This window comes from Astatotilapia calliptera, chromosome 12, assembly GCF_964374335.1.
Source record: "Astatotilapia calliptera chromosome 12, fAstCal68.1, whole genome shotgun sequence".
Lineage (NCBI taxonomy): Eukaryota > Metazoa > Chordata > Actinopteri > Cichliformes > Cichlidae > Astatotilapia > Astatotilapia calliptera.
In genome coordinates this window covers 38145005-38171104 of record NC_137433.1, presented here as the reverse complement: position 1 = coordinate 38171104, position 26100 = coordinate 38145005, and the positions used below count along the sequence as shown (strand labels likewise).

The following is a 26100-nucleotide window of genomic DNA, read 5'->3' as shown; positions in this document are numbered from 1 at the left end:
GACAATTTGTGCACAGGATGTTGATGATCAGATAAGGGAAAATAGAGCGAGCAACTGGACGTGAAAGCAGGGCTCAAAGAGTTTAAAGTGATGAGTAACGTTGAAGAGTATACATAAATACAAGTCAATAAGTTAAGAGCATAATTAGGATCATGCTTTTAATTAAAGAGTCCCAGATAGGATAAGTTAGGGAGATGCAAGAAAAGGTGTTTTGTTTCCTTTGCAGAAGACTGATCTCGGCGACCACAGGAGGGGCGAGGATCCTGGAGATCTCGAGGTTCGAGACCACCAGAGAAGGGTCTGCGTGAGGACACAATGTATTGTGACCTCTGGTTTTCAGAGGTCAAAAGGGGGAGTGTCGAGGAGGGAAATTATTTTACTGCTATTGTTAAATAATTGTTATTGCATTAATAATATAATTTGCAGCATGGATATTGCATTCCAAGGTTTAGACAGTGTCTCTTTCAGAAAGACTGAGTTGCAGGCTGACAGGAAGTTGTATGCAGAAAGAAGCAGGAAGTTATTTTGAGCCGCAGGCTAAGACGAGGCTTTAACAATGTAACAGATAGCTTTATCATTTTATATTAAGGTTTTAGTAGAGGTTCTTGATTAAAACATTTATTTAGTAGAAGACATACACATAGTCTCAGTGAGCTTCTGGTCTGGTAAAAGGTCAGAAGTGCAACAGGTGAATTGAGAAAGAGCATGTGAGGTCAACACACACACACACACACACTTTAAATTAGATTTATTTAGAGGAAGAGGTTAGTTATGTTTGGCTGTAACTACAAAATTGTCTCGGTAAAAGAGGAACCGTTTCTTGTTGTCTCGACAAGAAAGAGGAACAATTCATTTTAAGATAAGAACGGAAAGTACCAAGCCATGAAAATAGGAGATGATTTTCTGGGTGAAAAGTCATGATGATGTTGATCTGATCTATGTATAAAATGTGTCTGTGACGTATGAAGGGGCGTCAGTAAACAAACCCTGATGCTATAAAATATCTGTTCATGCTTTGATTAAGTCGAAGACTACTGGCTGTCTGCGTACAGAGTGTCTTCCCACGCGTGTATTCATTAAAATCATCGTTTGACTTCACCCGGCCGGATCGGTGTGGTTATTCTTCGATCACCTCTTGTACCCTTCCTCAATATTGAATCTTAACACTCTCCAGAGTCAAACTCGGCAGGCTCCGTCAAAGTGAAGTGAACAGTTGAACAGAACCAGCTCTGCAGCCTCCAAACTGTAGAGCTCGTCGGCACGTCCGGCCTCCTCGCCTGGCCCGGCTCTTCTCCACGGTCGGCACAGCAGCTTCCCCTCAAAGCTTCAGAGGCATTTCCTAATGAGGCCCAGATGCAGAGCTGAGCTGACAAGCAGCTACTGCTTGTTCTGCAATTAGTCACATTTGCGCTCGTGCACACGTTAGCGCTGCAGCACAGGAGCACGCCGTTTCCTTCAGTTTAACTTTCCTCTACGTTTTAATTCTTACGGACATGAAAAAAGAAAACGAGGTGAACTCGATGCTCCACGTGCAGCCGCTCTGTTACGCTGCTGAGCTTTTCCTGATTATCTGAATGAAAACATCCCGGTTCCTCTCGAGGCTTTTTCCCTCCATTAAAGCTGCAGCCTCTGCTTTTATTAGGGGAAAAACAGCTCTGCTGAATATTCAGCGCAGCGGGTCTGCAGCCTAACGGCCCTCTGGTAACTTCTCCTTCTGTTTACTGTCCACACAAAAAAGCCTCGAGTCTTTGTTTTACTGCAGTGGAAAATGTGAACTGTGGCACCACATCCTGTCAGCTCGAACTTCTTTATATGTGTGTCGATGTGATGCACGCGTGAATGTTCTGACAATAACGGCGGGCATCACCGTGAGCCTGACGTCACTGTTAGGAAGAATCATTGTTTGCACGTCTGTGCTTTAAAGCCACATTTGAGAGGCTGACGTTTAAAACGTGTTTATGATAAAACTCATTGTTCAGTGAAATAACATTTAAAGTCCCATTATTATGAAATTAATGAAACATGTAGGTATTCAACATTTTATTGATAATGTCACAGATTGTATTTTTGCACATGAAAAAGCCGCGTGTTTGAAAACTGTGTGATGAAGAAACTGTTCACTGACCTTTTTCTGTCATTCCTGAAATAAATGGAAACAAAAACAAGACTAAAACATGTCGTTCCCATCCACGCCATCGCCAGGAATAAAGGACAAAAATGACTTAAATGAAAGTCGTCCTCCACGTTGGGATTTCCTTCAGTAACAAACGTGCTTCATTAGATTTCCTGGGATCTTAAATAGGAGACGCTGCTTCCTGTTTGACTGACAATCCAAACAAAGTGTTTTCTTACATTTTGTTTGTTGCTTGGTGTAGCTTCACTTCACTAAGAGGGGAACTCGGTGAAGTCAAGTAATATTTAAAGATAAACTTCATACTCATTTACAGACCATTTAGAAACTCGTTGTTTTGGTTCAGCTCTTAAACAGCTTTGTGTTGATGTAATCAGATTACTTTTGTGCGCAGAGAAGAGGAAGCTGGTGGACCCAGGCACAGTTTTGAGTGGACGTTTTAGTTTTGTTGCACTGAAACACAGAGCTCATTTCTACCTGTACCTGCTTCTGCTGAAGTGCTCTTGGGCTCGTTCACCTTTCTCTTGGCTGTTTGTACTCGAGTACTTAAAGAGCTCAGCCTGTGTACTGACTCGAGCACGCCACGGGATGCTGTTTGAATGCTCGTGCGTCTGTTTGTGTAGCTCGTCAGGTGTCTGTCACGGTAAATAATGTAGCTGTGTGTCTGTCAAACGCACCTCCAGGTGGAGAGGAGTCACGCCTGCCGCTGCTCAGAGCTGTGCGTGCACGCTTGAAAATTATTTAACAGCTGAGAAGGAACCGAACGGGTTGTTCCGGTTTGCGTCGGCGCTCAAAAGTTTCCTGCTCGAGGAGTTTGAAGCTCCTGAGATCAGCCGTGGATCTGCTCTGGTCAGCGCGGTGAGTGAGGCTCTGTTTAAATGGGAAGCTTTGATTCACAGGAAAGGCTCAGAGTCGGACTCTGAGTACATTTAAAGTGGCTCCTGTTAAAGCTGAAGGATGTCGGAGATTAAAAATAGAATGTGGAGTTTATGAAGCAGAAGTCAAGATTTTATTGACAAACATGGGCTTCGTATTTAGTTTGACCGCACGCAGACGCTCTGCCTTAGAGCGCACAGGTCACGATTTCACAGCTGTGCTGCCTTTACTGTAAGTGGGAGAAGTTTTTTATATGATCACTTAAAACTATAATAACTGGTAACACTGTGTGGCAATGGGAACTGTGGGACGTGCCAGCGTGCTGTCAGAGCTGCAGGGCTGAGACTGAAGAAATGTGAGGGTACCTGTGTGTGGATTAAAAGAAGTAGTTGTTTGTCATTGAAGCTGTTAGTAGATTAACTCTGGGTTTTATTTTTGTAGATCGATGCACATGGAGCCCTGAGACCTTCAGTCTGTTACTAATGACAGAGCAGTTTTACCTGAACGGGGGGCGGGGTTGGAACATGCAGTGTTGATCACTTTATTTATATTTATTTATTTTACCTTTTGTCATATATGATCAGCTCGCTGAATATCCTGCCTTTGCATGCAGTAGTCATGGAAACGGGTTACCTCAGAGGGCATTGGCTGGGGGAATGTGGCCAGCAGGTAATCGCGTTTATTTGAAGTGGGTATGTTTTCAGTCGCTGAGGTCTGATCCTGAGTGGGTGCTTCTGTGGAGTGTTTTTATCCTGTGTGGTCTGATGTTATAATGAAATGTGTGGTTAAGATGAGTTCAGCTGAATTATTTCTTTCTTCACTGATTACTTCCAAATACGTTAAATCAGTTTTCTGTTGACCGTGGGCAGAAATGTGACGGGTTCTTGCTTAGCTTGACCTTTGACCCTCTGCTGTCCCACATCAGCCCTGATCCACGGCGCTGCTTTCTGTTGTTCGCCCTTCTGTCTTCACCTTCAGCAGCTGAGCCTTGAGAAACGCGGCCGTGCTGGTTGATGTGCAACCATCTGAAAGGTTTTCCATTGTGTTCAGCTGCCTGGCTCATTAGCTGCGCTTCAGCTGAAGGGCGGAGGGTGTTTACCCACGCCGGCCGACTACGCGCTTCACCTGGAGGCCCAGCGGAGGGGTCGTTCCACCCAAACGGCCTTAAAGTCCTGTTTCCTCTTATAGGACTCGGATCGTTTGGCTGTCATCTGAGGAAGTCGTCTAATCTTAGCCGTGAAACGTAGCTCTCTCTCTGAGGGCTGCTCGGTGCAGGCTCGTGTCTGAGGGCTGCTCGCTCTGTTTGTACCTGCGTCAAGGTGCAGGAAGTTAGAATGAAAGTTGCAGGTAAGCGGCTTCATTATTATGATGGGAGGTGTCACTGTTGTGGTTTGGGTTATTGTTAATATATCTGAAGTGTTTGTGTGTGTGAGAACTCCTGTTTGTGGTTGGTGTGACTCTGGGTCAGCTCTCAGGCCTCCACCTGCAGCTTCACCCTGTGCGAAGCTGCACAAACACGGATTCTGGTTTATTTTTTAAAGCTCGCACTGAAGAGTGGGTGGAAACTCTGTAAGCACGTAATCATGAAAATGTCAGAGGCTGAGTTTATGTCGATCATTAACTGCAGGAATGTGCAGACTAGACCTTAAAAACCTCACAGGAGGCTTCGTGTCACTCATTTAAAAAAAGGATGAGCAGGTTTTATATTAAAGGCTTTTGCCAAACACGGAAAAATTCAAATTGGAAGAGGAATAAAATCTCTTTAAAGAAATTCTTTGGTTAAATATCTGTTTATACAGACTTAAAGACACTTGGACCCAAACAGGGCCTCAGTTTATAAAGACTTTTTTCTCTCAGCAACACTAAATGTTTGCATAACTTCAGTATTTACCTCAGTATATCATGTTTGGATTATTTGGATTACTGTTTATTTTTATAGGTTATGTTGTTAATTGATTAAACTTCTGATTTATTATGAATGATGTCAGAAATAATCCTTTAAAATAAATTTTTATTTTCAGTTTTATTGCTATTTTATGAATTATCAGGTCATAATTCTGTTCATTCCTGCAGAGTTATTGTTTCGCTTTTTATTATTTATTCCTGTAAGTCTCTTTATCACAGTGTCTTTACTCAGGAAAACATTAACGGATCAAATTTGCAGATATATTGATGTCAATCAGTACTCGCTGATTTTTAAATTGGTGCGTCTTTATTTTATATTTTCTCCTGGAAACAGTTTCATAAAAGCGACCTGTGACCGTTTTAAGGCCTGTAGTGCATTAAAAGCAGGCTGATGCTCTGACTCTAGGATCGATGGCTTCTCCCACAGTGGTGGTGCAAAGCTGAACAGTAAATAGACTCCGCCTCCTTCTCTCCTGCTACTTCCTGCAGGTTTGTGTTCTGGCGGCTCATGGAACAGGACATGTGGGAGATCTTTGGTCAGTCTGTATATTATTCATTTTCCCTTCAGTTAGAATCGTTTGCATGGTCTTGGCAAACAGAAGTTGTGTGTATGTGTTGAAATGCTTACTGAGCTTCATGCTGCTGGAGAGCAGCTGCATGAAACCTTTGCTTTGTGTTCGTTACCTGTTGTCTCAAGTTTCAGTTCATCAGTGTTGGATGTCCAGTCCTTTGAGTCCCATTAGGTGTTAGCAGGCTCAGGGTAATGTTTTAAATGGGCCAGCCGCCCACAGCTCGATAGTCTGACCTCCTCCACAAACACCTTTTCTTGCTCTCTAGCAGAGGAGCACCCAGGTCTGCCATGACGAGTAATCCTAGCATCCCTTTGATGGTGTGAAGGAGCAGCAGCTCTGCTAGGAGCTCGTTAGCCTGTCTGTGGAGAGCCGGAGGATCAACTGACCAATAAAATGACAGCTTTATGCTCGTCTCTCCTGGAGTTCCCCACCTCTGATTTATTTGATCCATCCTTTCTGACTTTTCTATCCAAGAATTGCTTTCGTGTCCTAAAACAGCAGATTCATTGTATAATATTTTTTATTTTATTTCACCCAATGACCCGAAAGCCGAGCACAGAGCTGAGCAGATCAGACCCAGACACCATCCGAGCGATATCCAGACGTCGTATCGATGCATCTCTAAATGTTAGTGGCCATTTCTTCCACACATTTCTTTTTGTGTGACATGCTGGAGCCAGTTTTAAGTGTGAGGGAGGAGAACAAACATGCCTGCGGTCTATTTGGGTGTTGGAAGGGTCTGTGTGCTCTGCAAAGGCTGCTCTCAATCCTTCGTCTCTGTATCGCGACTATAATAACTCCCCAGGGTGACGGACGGTCGGGACTTAGAGGCTCCGGCCTGATGACACTACGGCGCTGCTTTATTTGGCTGCACACTCTAAACAATGATTTACTTATGATGCAGCTGACTGACAAAGTGACCTTTCACATGTTCCTCACACACATTTTATGGCTGTTGGCTGCATGTCGTCACAGCAGGTGCAGCTGTTGGGTAGATGTGTTTAAATACTTTGTTTGTAACACTTAAATATGCATCGTTACGTTAAACTGTAAGTGACGGTTAGGATTCATAACCAAGAATGTTTTCTGATGATGTTTGTTATTTTTCATGCACCAACGGGAGTAAATGCTTTCCTTTCTGCGCTTCTTGGATGCTTGGTTAAACTCTGACTTTGCTGGGAAATGTTTCTGGTGTTTGCTGGAGGTCTCAGCTCGGTCCTGGCTGATGTTCAGCGCCTTTAGCTCCAGTATAAACGTTCTCCAGAGGCCTGGTAATGAACTCATTTGATTCAGGTGTGTTGACCCAGGGTGAGATCTAAAACCTGCAGGACACCGGCCCTTGAGGCCTGGACTTCCTACCCCTATTCCTGAGGTATGCGGCCTCACCGACCCTGATAATCGAGTAAGACCGAGTATATTGTAAAAGTCTTAGATTGTCCTCGACTCTGTTACCACTGCGGGGCTGAGCTCTTGATCTCTAGCTGTCAGAGTCACGTGTTCAGTGTAAAGGTCAAAGGTTTCAGCTGTATCGAACCTCGTCTACATCTGTGCTCCTCGAGACCTGACGCCCCCCCCCCCCCCGGCCTACTGACTCCAGTTTTCGTCTTATATTTGCAACTTCTTATAAGATGACAACGGCTCTTTTGTTTTGTTGCTCATAATGTGTCCATTGATGATGATGAGCAGGCGACTGCACACAGGACCTCTGTGCTTCGAAATGTCAGGATGCAAACACACCTGTGAAGGAGCGGAGGCCGGCCGGGCTTCAGCTCCCACAAAGACACGCTTAACAAAAGGTCAAAATACGTGCACTCACACTTCACATATTTCAAGTTACACTGGAGGTCAGAAAGCCAGCGCTCTGTTCTCATGTGAACTTTAAAAAGGAACCAGTCTGACCGCTGGGACAAAGTGACCTCCTTTACTGACACTTTTTAATCTTTGAAAGGTTGCCTTGTGTTGTTTCTCACTAATTGTTGCTCACCTGTGTGCGTCACTAACGGTATTCCTTTGTGTTCTGTCTCAGGTTGCAGGTTGCATGGTAATCTGGACTTGCTGCATGGCAGTTGCATGACGGCACTGAGTCTTGTTGTTGGACTGAGAGCACGCAGCTGCACCCATGGCTCAAACCGTGCACGTGAACGGCAATGGCCCAGGTAACGTGTGTGTGTGTGTGAGTGTGAGTGTGAGATTCTTGCAGGGATGTCTTTGACCTTATTTCATTGCAGAGCAGTTTGAGGGAGACGCTGGTTAAATGCGTCCCTGCATGTCTAAAGGTTACAGGCTGCCTCCGTGACTAAGATGTGCTCTCTGGGCGTTGGTGGGCAGGGGTACAATGGGACTGAAGTGGGATTAGGGGTCCAGTTTCAAGCTTAAGTCATGCTGGTATATTTAAGGTCTTGGCTCCGGCTCTTTAGACACAAACACCATGAGTTGCAAGAAGTAATTTTAGTCAAGTCATCCAGTAACTTTTCAGACCTCGAGACAAGAGTTTAACATCTTCACACGCTGTTTGTGCAAACTTGTATTCAAACATTCAAACACTGAACAGCCTCTAACAGCTGTGTGAGTAAGTGTGAGCTCACATGCACTGTGGTGGGTGTTTCAACATATCAGCAGAGGGTCCCTATGATCAAAAGTTTGTTTTTATTTTCCTTTACTCTTGGCTCTGTATGACGTCAGGAAGAACATGATGATAATAATGGAGTGGATTTATATAGCGCTTTTCTAGACACCCAAAGCGCTTTACAATGCCACTTCACTCTCACATTCACACACTGGTGGAGGCAGCTACGGTTGTAGCCACAGCTGCCCTGGGGCAGACTGACAGAAGCGAGGCTGCCATATCGCGCCATCGGCCCCTCTGGCCAACACCAGTAGGCAAGTAGGGTAAAGTGTCTTGCCCAAGGACACAGCGACCAGGACAGAGAGCCCGGGGATCGAACCGGCGACCTTCCGGTTGCAGATGCAATTCCCAATCCCCAATGAGGCGAGCGTGCACGTGTCCACCATCCAGCTGAGTATGCTAGGCTATCACCAGCTTCTGAAAGAGGGTGCTGTTAAAACAGCGCTATTATTTGTTTTATTTTTTTCTGTTGACTGCTTCTATTAGCTCATCATTATTAGCAAACTTACTCGTGGACAAATAAATAAATCGCCCAACCTTATTCCACAGTATATTTTTAATGAATAATCATAATCTTGGCTCGAACCAGATTCAGTGATATCTGAAGCACAAAGGGCAAAGAGTTCTGACGGAGAGAGAATTTTGGCACTTCAGTATGAAAACACACACACACACACACACACACACACACACACACACACACACACACACACACACACACGTGTGCGCTTTCATTCCTGTGTAGACTAACGGGAGAGTGTGAAGCTTCTTGCTTCCAAATCCCTGCTGGAATGTGCAGCATGCAGGTCGGGTGCTTCAGGAGCGCCGTCCTGAGTGTCAGTCTGCCATCACCACTCCACTCTGCTTGTGTTTCTCAACATGATAAAGTCTGAGCTTCAGTGGCCACATCGACAATAAGTTTGTCCCGAGGAACCCTCAGACCGCTGAACTCCTCGTCGTACAAATAGCCTCTCTGTCGTGTTGGTGGTCAGCAGGCAGACGCGGTGAAAGAATGCAGAGCAGATGGTGATATTTAACCTTTTATTGTAGAGGTGGGTGATGTGCTTTGGGAAGAATGTCGATCTGTGATCCAGGGCTGCTCAATCATGGTAAAAAATTACAACTGATACGTGGAAAATGTTGCACTTGTTGAATTTTGAGAAGGATTTGTTGTTCCTCACCAGACTTCCTGTTTTCAGCCTGTCTTATCATCTTGGCTCGAGCTGAACTAAAGCAGCTACAGTGTGAAGGGGGGAGTCTGAGCTATCAGAGGAGGTGAAAGTGCAGACTTACAAAAATCTACAAAACCAAAACACAAAACAAACAGTTGAAAAGCTGCATGTTTTCAACTGTTTGAAGAATTGTAACCAAAGTCATTGAACAGCGTAATATTTAAACTGGAGTGCTGCATGCATCTTACATATCTGAAGCTCGAGAATGAAGCTTCTCTCAGATTGGAATAAATGCCAGATGTGGGACGCCTCAGCGCATTGAGCAACAAACCATTAAGCACATTTCTTCCAAACAAAACCTCAGCAGACTTTAATGCGACTCCAGCACTGTTTGCAGGACTGATCCCACAGTCTTAAAATACTTCTCCTCAAAAATGTTGGCCTGATTTATTTTAGACCAGTGGGGAGTGAAAACACTCAGGATGTGATCATTTTATATTCTGCACAAAGCTGACATCGGGCAGTGTGAAGTGTTACTCCTGAAACTCAGATCCTGGTCCAGCCCCGGGTTGTCTCTCGGAGCAGACCATTATGGGTCTGACTGGTCTTCAGTGGCACCGGTCGGCACGGGGACACCGCGGTGGCCATCAGGCCAGTGAGGCCACTCCCTGCAGCTCCTGTAAACCCACAGAAGTGGTTTTGTTTCAGTAGCAGTAATGGACCCAGCTGCCCTTTTAAACCTCCCCCATGGTAGCTTTCAGTCACTTTCCTGTTTGTGTAAGAGCTTCGAGTTGATAATGATGTGAGCCGGAGGGGGCGGGACGCTGCGTCTTTGTAAATGTTGTTTGTTTCTCTCTCTGGAGCTGGCTGCTCCAGACCCGTACTGTCTTTACACAACAGCACCGATGTGCCAAGTGTGGTCGTGTCTCTCTGAGCATTAATCACTTCATTGTTGTCATCTGCATGCGCCTCCACAGTCAAGCAGCACAGTGCAGTGATTCAGATTCCTCTCACTCATAAGTTGCATCAGTTAATGCGTTTGCAGTCAGGAAGCTTCCCTCGTATCTTTAAAAGACACAAATCCAGTCCTAAATCTTAATGAGCAGAATCCTGTTTAATGTGCAGAGTTTCATATGAATTTATCTCATTTCCAAGTTATGATGGCAGGTTCATCTGTCACCCTTTTGTTTCCTTTAAAGGTTTGTCTGTGACTGCAGCTCCAGAAGCAAAGGCAGTCGCATACATTTGTTACTCTTTTGCACCAAGAAGTGAGAAACCAGCCACACTAGATCAGCCAAATTATTACGTACACTTCAATGAGTCTCCTGCTGAAAATGGTGTTTCAGTAGTTTTATGAAATGTACACGAGCACCAAGGAGGCGACTGAAGGTTCTCAGTCATCCAGGTCATCGTAGTCGAAGGAGCTTGGAAAGAAAAGCGTCTGGACTTTAAGTTTCCCTGAAGACGTTTCATCCGAGAAGCTTCTTCAGTTCTAAGGTCAAATGGTGGAGAGTCCCAGATTTAAGCCCTGTGGGAGCGTCCCTGTGAGGGTCATGGACCCCCTATTGATCCTCTACCTAATCACACGAGCCGAGGTGTGAATACGGGTGTGGGTCACAATCAGCCAGGGTTTCAGGTGAAACCTTGTGAAATTGATCATTGTGAAACCCAACCCCACCCTATCGTCTGATTTACTGGGGTCAGATGGCCCAGGATGTGAGTGGGCATTAAGGGAAAGGATCTCAAAACTGGATCATAGATGGCAGACAGTTGGTGTCGTAAGCCCCACCCTCTGTTCAAAGATGGTCATTCACAGTAGACCTAGATGGCTTCTTTCACTCCTCTTTCAAAGGAGGAGGTCCAAGGAGGTGGCTGTGCCGAGCCTTCCTGAGCCTCGTTCCGTTTGATGGCACTTCCTGTTAAAAGGGAGTTCTTCCTTTCAGCTCTTCCCGTGTTCTGCTCAGAGGATCGTTTGATTGTTGGGATTTTCTCTCATAGATTACAAAGTTTCCTAAACTTGAATTAAAAATAAAATGTAACCATGACGTTAAACTGTGACATTCATTCATAAGTTTACACCCAAACCGATGGTCCCACCAGCTAATTATGAAACGCTGGTATGTTTAACTCACTAAACCAAAGATGTGTGTAGTAAACACATCTGTGCCTCAGTGAAAACATGTTACTGAATATATCTGGAGAAGTATTTAACAAAAACACAAACCCGTTAACTCCGACCGTCTCGTAGCCGTACAAACTGAAACTGGATCATCACATTTACGTGTCGGTTGACTTGAAGCAGCCCGCACACTGTCGTTGATGTTTTTCTTGACCATCTATGAGAAAATCCAGAGAGGGGCACATTTTTTCAAAGTGCCTCAGTGTTTGCAGAGGAAGCCCAAACATTTCCCTCAGTCTGCATCATCATTGTTGAATTTGGCAGCTGCGTCTGGCGCGACCCCGCGAGTTCCTGGAAGAAGCCCACAGTCGAGCGGACCGGCCTGCGTGCAGCTAATGTGCAGCTTTAATGGACTCTTTGTGTTTTTGTCTTGTTCTGGGTTCAGATGAGGACGGACGCGTCTTGCCTTTGTTGTGTTGAACTGCTGCAGCGTTGATCAAACGTTGGCTCTATTTTTCTTGGGAGTAATTAGGCTCACGGGCAGAGCCAGGAAATACCAGGCTCCGTGTGTGTCTGTGTGTTACTCATGTTGTGGGGACCGAATTCAAGTCCTCATAAGGAAAAGCGCAAAACTTTGGTATGAAGCTCATTTTGAGCAAACTCGAGTGTTTCGTCTTCTGAAGGGGTAAAATCAGAGCTGTTTCTGTGCCGTCGGGCGGGTGGAGGCTGCTCCACCCAGGCGCTTGCATCATGTTTGGCTCTCACAGCTATGCCGGAGCACAGCCCTGCACTTCCAATGAGTTTGCAAGTTTTTCTCTGCACATCCTGAACAGCCCTGAGTTTACTTTCACTTCTTTCAAGCATTTCACGAGTCTTTCAGTGTTTCTCCTGGATGCTGTTGGTAGTGATGGTTGTGTTAAAGGTTAATTATTGCAAAATCAACGTTATAGACAGACTGTGTGGACACATGCTTGGAATTGGGCTGCAGTCTTTTCTTTGCTCACAGTGTAGGTAAACAAACAGACGACAGGCAACGCTGACAAACTCAACATCACAGACGATAATGGCACGTGTAGCACATAAGTGCACTGGTGCAAAGATGTTGGGATAAATTATGGAGTTATAAGGGTTTGATAATGTTACACATGTATACAGTAAGCGCACAAGGACTCGACTATATAGCATGCTTTGATTTGGCAGCAGGTATGGGGGCTGTTTAAGTACAGACACTATGTGAGTGTCTAAGTGTTGGTCAGAGCGACGGCCTGAGGAAAGAAACTGGATACGACTGGAACGGGTCATGTGACGGGTGTGCTGTGACGTTACCTGCTCGTTTCCTCCAGCTCCAGGCCTCGAGCGCCGGTGTCCTGCAGGCTTTAGCTGTTTTTGACCCAACACAGCTGATTAAATGGCTGAATTACCTCCTCAACATGCCTGGAGTTTCCCACCCCTGCTGCAGGGCGTTTAGTCTCTTTGCAACCACAGGTTCCGCCTCCTGGTGGCCATTAATTAATTAGGTCAGTACCTGTGCACACAGGTGAGCTACAAACCTGAAGACTCCAGCCTCATCGTGCAGCTGGGCTCCATCCCAGACCATTATCTGCACGGCTTCCTGCCACCCTGTCTCCACTTTCCTGTCTGATAAAGGCCAAAAAAATACAGGTTAAAGGCACACTTCACTTTTCAGACCCAGAAGCAGCGTGTGCATACTGGATACTGGTAAATATGTACACGTGAGGTACCAACAGTGAAACGGGTGTTCCCAAACAAGTTTGTTTTCTTTGTTATTTCAGGACTTTTTGGAGCGTCACTAAAGATCTTAGAACACTGGAGACTCGATCCCTTTTGAGCAGGAACTTAAATTGAACGTGAGCTGTTGGACAGAACCGATAAGATTAAAATCTAAATAAAAGGGCAGTTTGCTCAGATCTGAACACTCCAGTGTTTTCTTCTGTGGATGTCGGCGTCTCTCAGATATTCACAAGGCCCAGTGCTTTGTAGTTGGGCCTAAACTCATTTTGTCTACCATCACTAACGAGCAGTTCACTCATTTATCCTAATATCCCCGGATCGCCCCACGCGTGGGTCGTAATGTTGTTGTCTTGGACCACACCTAAGTGCACATGTTATCAGATCATAACAGCTTTAACTCCAGGCCGGTCGTACACATTTAAAACATGTAGTTAAAGATTACTGACACCCTAACTGTCCACAGACTGATGAGGAACTGCTCTAAGGTGAGATGTAACCTTCTGTAACTGGTAATTAAAGTGTGTGTGTGTGTGTGTGTGTGTGTGTGTGTGTGTGTGTGTGTGTGTGTGTAAAAGCAGGTAGTTTGGCTTGAATTTCTCTGGTTAACAAACAGCTGGCAGACACATTTAGCCCAGTAGCCTCATTTATTCAGCGTCTGATGGCGCTGTGGAATTAAAAGGCTTTCGTCAGCTCTAAATTTAAACTTTTACAGAGCCGCTGTAAAATAAGCACGGCCCCGCTTGTATATTTTTCTTCAGAGCGTCAACATCGGGGCCCGAGCCGGCCTGCAGTCCCATATTTTAAGAGCAAACACGGAGAGCTTGAGCGGCGTGAATGAATGAAGGCTGGACATTTTCAGCAGCTGATTGGAGAAGCAGAGAAAAGCTCAGACACAGTTCGGGGTGTTTTACGTGGCTCACGTGTCTGTGGACATGGAAACGACTGAAACGTGTTACCGACGGTGCGTGCTGCTGAGTTTGGCTGCAGAGGGACGTGTGAGGAACTGGTGTTTGACTCTGAAGCAAGTTTCTGTTTGAGCTGCGAGTCCTCATTGTGGCCTGTGAGCTTGTACATATGGCTCACCTTTGATAATTAGGCAGAAATATTTGAATATCTGAGGGAAGTAGAACAAAGCCGGGAACTGTGTGGTCAAAACTAAAACTCTGCTCCGCTGGACGACTTTGACTAAAAGAGGCATTTTTGTTTATTCTGTCTTTTATTAATACACGGTGCACATGCTCATAGCTGTATTTGGTCTTAATGTCCTTGGATGGGTAAGAAAAAAACATGTATCCCCCTGAAACTAAACGATTAAAAACCAGCTGTTTATACTGGAGCTCAGCTTATTAATGGTTTGAGTTCAGAGACGATTAGACTTTCTGTAAAAAGTGTCAGATGATTATCACCTGAGGAAACGGCTTATCTTCATCAGCTGATTAAAGCACTTTTGGACCCTCAAATAATGATTTCAGTTGTTTGTATGTTTGTTCTGCACTTGGAAGCAGAGCGTTAAACCCACCTGGTCACAGCTGAAAGAACGAGGCTGAAATTCCCACACGAACAGGCTGAGCTGTGAGCTTTGGAGCAAGAGGAGAAAATGAGGTGGAAAAGAGAGGAAGTATGATGAGTCCCTAAATTTGCTAAATTAAAAACTCGTACAGCAGCACTGTTTCCTCACAGCAAGAAGGTCGATTCCACCATCAGGCCGGATACACTAAACGACAGTAATGTGGTGTTTTAACATCCAGGATGTTCAGGGGAAAATGAGAAAATAATTTTATGACCAAATTGTAACCAGAAATGTGCTTTTCTCTCTCCTCTCATTGGCTGCTGAGGCAGATAAAGAGGGAAGTTTGCAGGTCCTGTTTTCGAGGGCTTGGTCACACTGGTGCAGCTCAGTTTGGGGAACAGAATAATGCCTCCTTTTCATGGCTGTGCAAACGGCTTTAGGCAGGGCTGAAGACGTGGTCTGTAAGAAGGGAGATGAAGTCCAGCAGCCTCGCTGTGCTAACTGTCATGTGACCCCCTCAGACTGACGAGCTCACAGCTGCTAGCTGCAGCAGACGCCCGGGCTCTTCTCGCTGTCCTGCTGCCCGACCCCATCAGTTGTCAGCTGATGAGGTCATCGCTCAGCTGTTCGGAGTGTCCGTGCCACAGAGCCGCCCGTCACATGCGACACGGCCGGTTGGCGCTCGTGCCACAGGGGGACTCCTCCAAACCAGACAGCACAAGACCGTGACTGTGCACTCAGAATATTTATACCAGGGGGAAAAACGGGACGTGACTCTCAGGGCAGCAGAAAACAGCCGGGGCTTTGTCTGCAGACGGAGCTGTCAGACGCTCGACTCACAAAAACAAAAAATCAGAAAACACGAGGAAACTGGCTTTTTCCCCCCCAAACAACTGTCAGGAGTGCAGACTAGTTTAAAATTGTGACACAGCATGATTTAAATAAAGTCTTTACCTTACAGCATAAAGCACCTTGAAGCGACTGCTGCTGTGATTTGGTGCCATATAAATGGAATTGAACTGGAATCCATGCAGTGTTATCATCACAGGCTGAACACTGAGGGGGTAGATTTAGCCGTGCACGGACCAGGTCACTCCGTGTGTGTGTGTGTGTGTATGTGTGTGTGTGTGTGTGTGTGTGTGTGTGTGTGTGTGTGTGTGTGTACGTGCACTCAGGTGTTTCCCCTCAGTTTTCTTTACCTGGTAGAAAAACGAAGGTAACTTCTGAAAATAAAGGCGTGGACACAAACTGACTGTAAGTCACGGATGAGTCTTTGTATCATGGAGCATAGACCAGTGTAAAAGTGTGACTGGTGTCAAGAACAGACTGTTATTGTTGTGGGTTCACCTCCCCTCCATGCATAACAGGACTCTTATTTAGGAAGGGAAGCGCCCGGCTCTAGCCTCACACGATTGGAGGAAGCAGCTGTCCAATGGTGCACCAGAGCAGCGCTGCGTGTAGTTTACACCAATAGTGGAGCTTTTTATGTCCCGTGTGGAGAGAGGATTGTGAAAGCGAGCACAGAGTGAGGAGAAGGCGTAGTTGCGATCCCAGCACAGAGCCGTGAATGTGAAGCCGAGAGGAGCAGAGGAGGAAACGTCCAGTTAAAGAGCTGCTGGTGTGCGGTGAGTGAAGTTTGAGCAACACATGCAGAGGTTTTAGCAGCAGGCTTATCCCTGTAGTTCCCTCCTCCTGTTGCTGAATGGAAAGGAGCTGGGCGGACTGGAAGGGAAGAGCAGGGCTGTTTATTTCCAGCCTGTGTTTGCTTTAGTCACTGAGAGTTCCAGGCATACCAAGAACAAGCCTCTGTATTTAGCCAACGCGGTGTGAATGCGGCGGCCTGGCTGTGACGGAGGGCATTTTCAGCTGGAAGTGTTGGAGTTTGGACTTTGATTTAAGCAGCTTTGATTGGCCCGTAGCTGCTCTTTTAACTGGGTGATAGCTCGTGGTCACTTCTGCCTGTAACAGCTAAAACGTGGACACTGGATGGATTTTGAACGAGGGAATATTGACGTCGCCTCTCAGAGCCCCCTTTGCCTTCTTTCTTATGTGAGCTTTGGAAGCGACGGTCTGTTTGTGTCACAGCTTTGAACCTTTGGTTTCGTCACACCTCGGTGAGCCGACTTTGACAGATTAATTTTGTTTTAAATCTCCTGCCGCTTTTGTGGAAAAGCCTGAGTGCTAATTATTTTGGCAGATAATGTTTTAGTTGGACCCAAACTATGTGAGATGCAGAGATGTGAGAAATTTGAGATGTTTGTACTCGCTCTGTCAAATGATGACGACCGTCTGTGGCCAGAGGTGCCGGCAGCGTGCTGCGAGCATTAGACTAACTCTGTGTAAACAAAGAAAATACCTGCACGTTAAGAGTCGGATCAGATGAAGCTGTTGGGATTTGTGGACTTGTCCTCTTTATTTTCCTCCTCCTGTTTTTATCATGTGGCTGAATAAAATGTGCATAGATCTATGTATATGTAAGAGTGGGTTTATTGTGATTTTATGTCTCAAATTAACAGGATAAATGATTTTCCTGACTCTCACACTGTCACAGACTTGCTCAGTAGATCCTCTCAGTATGTACGAGTCTATAAATCGGTCTGTTTCCAGCATTAAAGCGACACTAATACATTTTTGTGGTCTCTCTTACAGAAAGAGGACAAAGATGCCCAAGCACAGAAGACGAGAAGGACTCTGAGGCCCCCTACTATGTTGAAACTCCTTATGGTTATCAGTTAGACCTGGACTTCCTCAAGTATGTTGACGACATCGAGAGGGGCAACACTATTAAGAAGCTGAGTATCCAGAGGAAGCCCAAAGTGGCCAAACCCTCGGTGGTGCCTCGGGGCAGCACTGGCGGGGTCGGCGCTCAGGCTGAATGGACCTCCACAGACTCGCTGTCCTCCTCCAACAGTGACGGCAAACAGTCCCCGGTCTTCTTCACCAACAGGGCCGCTGCCCCGCTGACCCCCACCCTCTCCAGGGCAGCCTGTGAGGTGCCTCTGCATCAGCCGTGTTCAAGCTTCGCAGAGCAGAAACAGCTCCTCCCCCCGCCGTCGCCCAGGTTTGCCCCTCGGCACAACCCTCAAGTGGAGAAGACCCTCATGGAGACCCGCCGTCGGCTGGAGCAGGAGCGTGCGCTTCTGCAGCCGCTAAGCGAGCCTCCGATGCCCCGCCGGCGTCTCGCCAGCTTCGGTGGTATGGGCTCCAGCAGCTCGCTGTCCTCCTACTCTGGCTCCATAGGCACAAGCCAGATCTCTCCCAACACCTATCAGACTCTGCCCATCAACGGTCATCTCCCTAACGGAGAGTATAACCCCTATTACCCACCATCCAGGGGCAGCTCCATCCGCCACAGCCCCATGAGCTCTGGCGTGGCTACCCCGGTAACGAACGTCAGCCCGTTACACCTGCAGCAAATCCGGGAGCAGATGGTCGTGGCGCTCAAGAAGCTGAAAGAGCTGGAAGAGCAGGTGAAAACCATTCCCATCCTGCAGGTGAAGATTGCCGTTCTGCAGGAGGAGAAAAGACAGTTGGCTGCTCAATCAAAAGGTCAAGGTCTTGGCGGCTTCCGCAAACGTTCCTACAGTGTAGGCTGCGCTGACCAAATGGAAAACCCGGGCCCCATCCAAAAGGAAACGGAGCTGCACATCATCGAGCCAGAAGCCCAGGAGCAGAGCGCTCAGAGGCTGGAGGAGTTCAGACGCCTGGCTGCTGAGGTCCAAGCACTGGAGAAGACTTCCAAGGACAACGCAAATGAAAATCAGCCTCAAAACCTCACGCAGAACCAGGCCCACCAAAAGTCTGTTGGCATAGTTACTGATCAAAATATGAATAATCTTCCAGCCACCCAAAGAAAGCCAGAGAAGGAACGCTGTTTTCGGGACGCGGGGGTGTCTACAGAGCGGCTGGAAATCCGGAGCACTGCAGTTGGCGTCACCGAGGCCATGCTGGGCATGAGCAGCGAAGCTGAGAAAGAGATCGAGCTCCAGCAGCAGACCATCGACTCCCTGAAGGAGAAGATCTACCGCCTGGAGGTGCAGCTCAAAGAAACCACTCATCAGATGGAGATGGGCAAGCTGAAACTGGAGCTCCAAGCTGCCGGTGGGTCAAACAAGAAAAAAGCAGACAAAGGTTTGATGGTCAGGCCGGAGATGTACAGCGCCTGTGTGGAGGCGAAAGTCCAGACACGCAGCCAGGGAGTGGGCGAACATCTGGAATTCAGCCATGTTAGCACTGCTAAAAGTCCACAGACTCTGACTAGAGGAGTGTCCTGTCAGCCTTCTGTGCACAGCGTCGCCACAGGACCGGATATCCCCATGGACCGGTGGGTGGTGCACGAACAGATGGAGGTGTCTGACCAGTGTGTAGGACGGCACGTGGAGACGTGCCATCGGCAGGTAGGCGTAGAGCTCAGCGTTTGTGAGGTGGGAGTGAACACAGAGGAGCTGGTGGACAGCTTGACCCTCGGTGAACCCGCGATGGAAGCCAGCAAAGAGCAGAGATCCGTGGGCTGTGGAGACTGTTCGGTGGATGTGATCGTTAGTCCCATCAAGACGCTGGTGTCACAAGGAACTGAGACTGACCGTGTCAGTCAAGTGGACTCTGGAGTCACGGCGGCTCCTGAGTTCCTGACTCAGGAGACCAGCACTGAGGCAGAAGTTGCACACAAGTCCACGAACACGAAGCACGCTGTCCTCTCAGACTCATTCACTCACATGGAGTCGGTTACATCAGATAAGCAAACCAACACGGTGGTCACAGAAACCCGGACCGTCGCTGCCGGAGAAGGACTCGTCAAAGACGTTCACTCAACGGCAAAGATGCGTTCGATCGCCGTTGGAACCACCTCGGACGTGGAGCTCTTGCCCGGCAAATTGAGCTCAACTAAAACCAAAGAATGCGGGGTGGGGCCAGTGAGCGTCCATGAGAATTTCCTGGTTGGTTTAAAAACCAGAAACATAGCATGTGGCCCCTCCCAGCCGGCTGAGTCTGTGGCGAGCATCGGCAGCCAAGAGACGGCAGAGGTGAAGCCTGCGCCGGCCGCTGTGCACGCTGATCCGGCCGCCCTGCAGGCGCACGGTGGCGTCAGCTTGGACCATTACATCGAGCGCGTGCAGAAGCTGCTGCAGGAGCAGCAAATGCTGCTGGCCGAGAACTATACCGAGCTGGCGGAGGCATTCGGCCAGCCCCAGTCCCAGTTTGGGGTCATCAACAGTCAGCTGGTCAGCACACTGTCATCCATCAACTCAGTCATGAAGTACGGGAGCGCCGAGGACATCCTGAAGCTGCAGGCGGAGTCAAAAGAAGGTGAGGGTACTGTTTATTTATTATATCAGACTAGAGTCTGACATGTAGACCGACTCGAGCTTTCCTCCCATTATGATAATGGCTCTTCTGTAGCTAACGATCGTGTCATTTGATCGTCCTCAGCTGATGGAGTTTGCTCCGCTGTCACAGAGATGATGTGATTTCCATTTCATCCTCTTCATGTTTGCTTCTCCATTTTGAAAGCGAGCATTTCCTCCAAACCTAAAGTTATTATTTCGTTTGTATGAAAGCAAAGTAACAAATTCATAAAATACTGAAATGCCTCCTTCACTCAAAACTACAGCACAGACCTCGTGCTTATCTTTATATTTTTACATGCTGTAGGCATTTCTGGGAGTATTTCAACTTGCTATGCAGCAATACAAACGTTATATCCCAAATTTTAATAATGTGTGTGCATTAAATCCATAATAACTACACATATTGCAAAAGAAGTGCAATAAACTACAAAAAAAGGATTTTTTATTTTTTTTTTACACGTTTCTACTTACAGAAATTTCAAGTGTCTTCATAGTTTCATTTTTGAGATACACAATGTTTTTTTATTAACTGCAGGAAAAACGAAATAACTATTATAAAAAAACAGCATCAAGAGAATCTACTTCCAACAGGTCAATTAAGCCTCCCAGAAACTGTACAGAAAGGCATGAACTTTCATAAACACAGTAAACCTTTGAGAGGCGCTGCAAGGAAAAACTACGTTTCCCCAAAACATGACGTCACGTCCGGTTTTGACTGGTGATGGTGAACATGCGATGGTTTGCGCTGATGTAGGAAGTGCTGCAAACAGCTGATCAGATTGGCAAAGCGTGTTTCAGGATTATTATGTTTTTGTTGTTGCAGTGATTTTTATGTTTTGTTTTTTTTTTTTTGTTGTTTTTGTTGTTGTTGTTTTTTTTTTGCAAAGCCATTTGGAAAAAATTGAATGCATGTTATGCAATTTCAACTCCTCCAGTTTCATATACAAAAAAAGTGCGCCAGCTTATGTGGTTGCAATTCTACCAGGATTTAAAAATGTTACGTTTAAGCTCCGATGGGCCTAAACGGGTTACAGACAGCTGTGACGGCACAAACCTGTCGACATTCAGCTGAGTGATGTGAAGTTTGCAGTAGCTACAGTTAAAGTTTTAACATGGTAGTCTATGGGGACTGCCTCAAGTGGTCATTAGAGGAACTGCAGGTTTTTCAGCCCTGGAGGAGTGCTGCTCGTCTCAGACACATTTGTATGCATGTCAGTGTTCTAATGAGCTGAATCAAGGTGTAGTTCAGGACTGAAGGGTGGGTGCTGGTTTGGAGTTTAGGGGGTGGGGTTGTCACACACGTGTAAAGAGAATCCTGATAGGATCAGACAGGCTGTGCTGATCTGTGACCCTGAAAAATGTGGCAGGGCCTTTGGACTTGAACCAACAATGAGCTCATTTCTTTCAGGAGGCAGTAATGTCGCACCATTCTTCCACTTGTTGTTTTTGCGGGCCGCCCTGCCTTCACTAACAGCTCCCTGCTGATGCTGATTCATGGCTCCTTCTCCCTTACATAACACACGTTGTTGCAGATGAGCACGCGGCGACTCTGTGCTCCTTTCTGGCCTCTTTTGCGATGTCATCACACGTTTCCTCTTTTGTTTTTATCCCGTTCTTGTGACTTTACTCCTGCCATCAACATTCAGCACACAGTTACATTAAAGTCACGGCTGATGCTGCTCCTTGGAGCACCAAGAGCCTTTTTCCTACTGAATGCTGCCGTCTTCAAATCAGAGGAGTGAAAAACTGTCTTGATTTAGAAAACTGGATCTCAAATCGCTCCTCGCCTCTGTGGCGCTCTGTCGTTTCAGACGGTAACAAAGTGAACGTTCAGAGCTCAAAATGTCTAAACCTGCCTGACCTTTTCTTTTGTTCCCCTTGTCAGAGAGCAGTCAGCAGCTCCAGCTGTCGTCTGTCGGGGCGAAGCACGTGGAGAAGTCACCTGACCTCACAGCAGCGGATACGCCTGCGAACACGCCGTCGCAGCAGCAGATCAGTGCGGCCGAGCAGAAGAGCCGCATGGACCTCCAGATGTCTACAGCGCTGCATGGTGCGACTGCAACAACACAGCTCATTGTTGTTATTATTATTCCAATATTAAATATTTTAAGAGCGCTGCAGTTTACAAGCTGCATATAAAAGATGGACCTGCCACTGTCGTCTGTAGTTGGAATCAACATCTTGAAGTTTCTGTTTGTTTTGTGGGTAGTTTTGAGCTTAATGCTAACAAGTCTGGCTAGTCCAGAGACTCTGAGGCGTCCCACAGACGCCTGCTCGTTATTTCTAATGAACTTCCTGATAAAATACTACAGCTTCATCCTAATTGGACAGCCAAAAGTGCTCCAGGCCACGCCTCTGACAGTGTAAATGTACCCCTGTCCTGACTGTGGAGGTTGCAGGTTCTGAGATGGAGGTCTGGAGGCTGAAGGTGGTTTCGAGTATCATAGACTCCCAGATCTGTGTTGCTTCTGCTTTTAGCTCAATCAGTTTTATTTTGGTGCTGCAGCCACACCCACCTGACTGCTACGTCTTATGGTCAAGTGCTGAACCTTAACATGATTCAAAGGTTTTCCCTCCACAGCAGACGGGCTGATGTCTGATGCTCTGTGACCCAGGAACATGAATCAGATTGTCAGCTCGTGCTTTTTGGACTCTGTTGCTCAGTTTGAGAGTCAAACACATCTTATTTGCCTTCTTCGGCCCCCGAGTCCATTTATCAGGGTTATAAACACTGCGAGCTGAAGTCACTGTTTCAGCTTTAGTTCCTGTTCCTGTGCAGAAGCAGAGCGCCAGAACAGTAAGAGCGAGGCTCTGGAGCGTGAAGCAGATGTTTTCCTAAGTTATCTGACCAGATGTTTAGGCTGTGGTCTGCTGGCTGTAGAGACGGCCCCTCAGCAGAACATTCAAACGCTTCTTTCACAACCCGGCTGCTGTAAGGTGCGCGTTACCTCACCTGAGCTGACTGTAGGAGGTTACCTCGCGCAGACGCCAGGTGACGTGTGAAACGCCACCACGAGCGCCGTCATCGGCCCGACGAGCGGCTCGCGCCACTCTCACCCCCAGCTGTCAAAACACGGGAAGCGTGCTGAACGACTCTGTTGCTAATGAGCAGCGCACGTGCCTGTGTGTACACATGCAGCTCCTGCATGCTGATGCATGAACTCCCCGCGGCGTTAAGGAGGCCCCTCGGTGGAGGCAAGTCCTGGCAGATGTGCTGAGTGTTTCTGGCTCGCTCTGCTGGTATTTCGGTTTTCGAGGCCTCTACTTAAAATGACTGAGATACTTCGGGCTTTGAGTCGGCTTCCAGCGCCTCACGGACAGATGAGACGGACACTTAATGGCTGCTTTCGTCTCTGCCAAAGCTCTCGATCATGTCAGAACTTTTAGTGGAGCATTCAGGCGTTATCGGCTCTTTGTAACCAGCTCAATGGGCTATTTAGTTACATGGTGTGTTAATTATGCAGGAGGAGAGTTGGAGGGATGATTTTATGAGGAGGATCGTGATGAAACATGGGAAAGAGACGGAAACGACGAAGGAAAAACACTTTGCACTCCGAAAAGTCTCACCTTACACACTATAAATAACGGAAACATAAATGGTCTTATTTTAATGATGCATAAACTCCAGATAAGTGTGTCTGTCACAGCCCTGTAATACTGTCTCAGCCACACACGGCTGTAAACAAAAGGGAGCCTAAATAGTCCAGCTGTTTAACATGATTCCAACAGGGGGCGCTGCGCTCATGAACAGAGGTGAAATATAGAAGCTGGAGCTTACAGATGTCAGAGATCTGATTTAATCTTATTGTTTATTCATTTAGTGACGAGGGTCTGTTTGAGATGAAGTCCTGACGAGGAACGTATCTTTGTTCATAAGTGACGTCTGAATATCTGCAGTGTTCAAAAATATGTGAACACACAATCATCACATGACGGCAGTTAAACGTGATTCTGTCGCTCAGGAAACAAAAGCATTCTGCAAATCAAAGTGACAACAGGAGGAAACGACGCAGGCGGTGCAGGCGGTGCCGTCGCTCCGTCTATCGTCGTCGCTCCGTCCTCGTTGCTGCTCTGTCGTCGTCGCTCTGTCGTCGTCCTCGCTGCGTCCTCATCGCTTCCTGAAGTTGAACTTTGTGTCACATTGTGATGATGAAGGGTTTCCTTTTTTATGTATCGATGAACTATTCATGTTTGGATATAACAGCGCGCCTACATGGTGCTTTTTATTAACGATAAACACACAGCCCTGTTTTAAAGCAGCCTGTTCGATTTATCAGATGAGTTTAAGTTGATTCTGGATTACGTGTCATGTTGTCGGCTCTGGTTTACGATGTTCTGCGTCTCCTGCAGGGCAGAGCATCCTGAAATCCATCATGAAGAAGAAAGACGGCCGAGCCGACTCCAACGGCACGAAGAAGAACCTGCAGTTCGTCGGGGTGAACGGAGGGTGAGAAATGTTTTTAATCAGAAGTTTGCAGCGTGAGAGTTTTTCAGTGTTTGTGTCCCGGCTGAGGTCAAAGGTGGCAGGGCTCACGTTTGCTCAGCTGCGTCGACGCCGAGCCTCACGAGCTCGTTAGTGTTGTTCGCAAATATGAAACCCGAGCTGCTGATCTGCACTCACATCTTTGTTTCTGCACCTCTGTCGCCCCCTCGTGGCGCAGATACGAGACTACGTCGAGTGACGACTCCAGCTCAGAGGACAGCAGCTCCTCTGGGTCAGACGAAGAGGACGAGGAGGAGGAGGAGGGGTACGGAGGAAAGGAGGAACACCAGAAAGTGGAGGGGCAGAGCACGAGGGAGGAGTTCCAGCCCGAGGGAGCAGAGGACGTGGACAAGAAGGATGACGAGGAAAGTTCAGAGAAGCTGGAGACGAGAGAGAGGCGAGTAAAGAAGATGAAATCATGATGATATTTTTCTGTCTGTAAATTTGATCAGTTGTGTTAGGATGAGGCTGAAGCTATTAGAAGAATGACGTCTGTTTGACCTCGACTCAAAGGTACGAGCTGAGCGAGAAGATGCTGGCTGCATGCGACGTTCTCAAGTCGCACCTCAGTGACTCCAAGGCTGTGACCAACAAAGACCTGGTGAGGAATCTGATCAGCTGTTTGTTAAACGATGTCATGAAACGTGGTTTGGAGCGCAGCGCTGACCAGTCACCACAGTGGATTCAGTGTGACACGCCCACTGTGCTCCCAGAGCTGGGCCTTTGGCTAAATTTGCCTGTCAGCGTGCTGATGGTCACTTCCTGTCTGTGCAGAGAGGCTGTCTCAACACGGTGCAGCACGAGTGGTTCCGCGTGTCCAGCCAGAAGGCGGCGGTGGCGGCCATGGTGGAGGACTACCTGGGAGCTTTCACGGACTTCTCTCCCGCCGTGCTGCGCCACATCGTCAACATGGCCGACGGCAACGGCAACACGGCGCTGCACTACAGCGTTTCACACTCAAACTTCCAGGTGGTGAAGAAGCTGCTGGATGCAGGTGAGAGCTGCGTTCGTGCGAGGCGGCTTTGAAGCGATCGGCTCCCAGGAGAGGCGCTGCTGAGGGAGGGCTTCATCTCCCGCCTCCAGCTTCTTCTTCTCCATTTATACTGTTTGTTTGTGTTTGTTTTCTAAATGTAAAAACTGAAGACAGCAGACCGTCTGTCCATCCTGTAAGTCCTCGGCTCGTTCACTGGTGGAGCGCTGCGGGTAGGATGAAGTTCAACTTAAAAAAAACTTTATTTAACTTGATGTGGGCACAGAGCAGTGAGACGTTCATGTTGAGGGACGTGCTGTCTTTATTTGTTGTCTATAAAACGTCTCAGATGTCACGATGGTCAGATTTCACCTTTTTGTCTTCCTGGTTTCTCCTCGTGCTTCACCTCCTTTTTCCTCCGTCCTGACAGTCGAGGAGGATCCTCCCTCTCTGTCCCCGCAGCTCCTGCTGTTAACAGCAAAATAATTATCTGATAGTTTGACACAAAGGCAGCTGAGTGACCTCGTGATGCAGAGCCACAGATGCAGGCGGGACACGGCTTCACGCTGGAAGACGATGAAGGAAAACACTGAAAGTGAGGATACAAGGATACAAACGGCTTCGGTTGGTGCTGTC

At 47.2% G+C, this 26100-nt stretch overlaps 1 protein-coding gene across 4 annotated transcripts in view; it reads left to right on the top strand.

The window, feature by feature from the left end:
* The window catches only part of kank1a (KN motif and ankyrin repeat domains 1a), a 57167-nt gene that overhangs the window by 27983 nt on the left and 3084 nt on the right, over positions 1–26100 (top strand). For 2 of the 4 annotated variants that reach the window (XM_026186113.2, XM_080308929.1), the window contains exons 2-8: positions 7511–7640; positions 17313–19970; positions 21897–22061; positions 24362–24458; positions 24673–24891; positions 25008–25095; positions 25269–25488. In XM_026186113.2, coding sequence (XP_026041898.2) covers positions 7604–7640; positions 17313–19970; positions 21897–22061; positions 24362–24458; positions 24673–24891; positions 25008–25095; positions 25269–25488 — 3484 coding nt within the window. In that variant the 5' untranslated portion in view covers positions 7511–7603. Of the gene's footprint in view, positions 1–7510; positions 7641–16144; positions 16289–17312; positions 19971–21896; positions 22062–24361; positions 24459–24672; positions 24892–25007; positions 25096–25268; positions 25489–26100 lie in introns of those variants that run through there. The other 2 variants (XM_080308932.1, XM_080308931.1) reach the window with 2 other exon arrangements.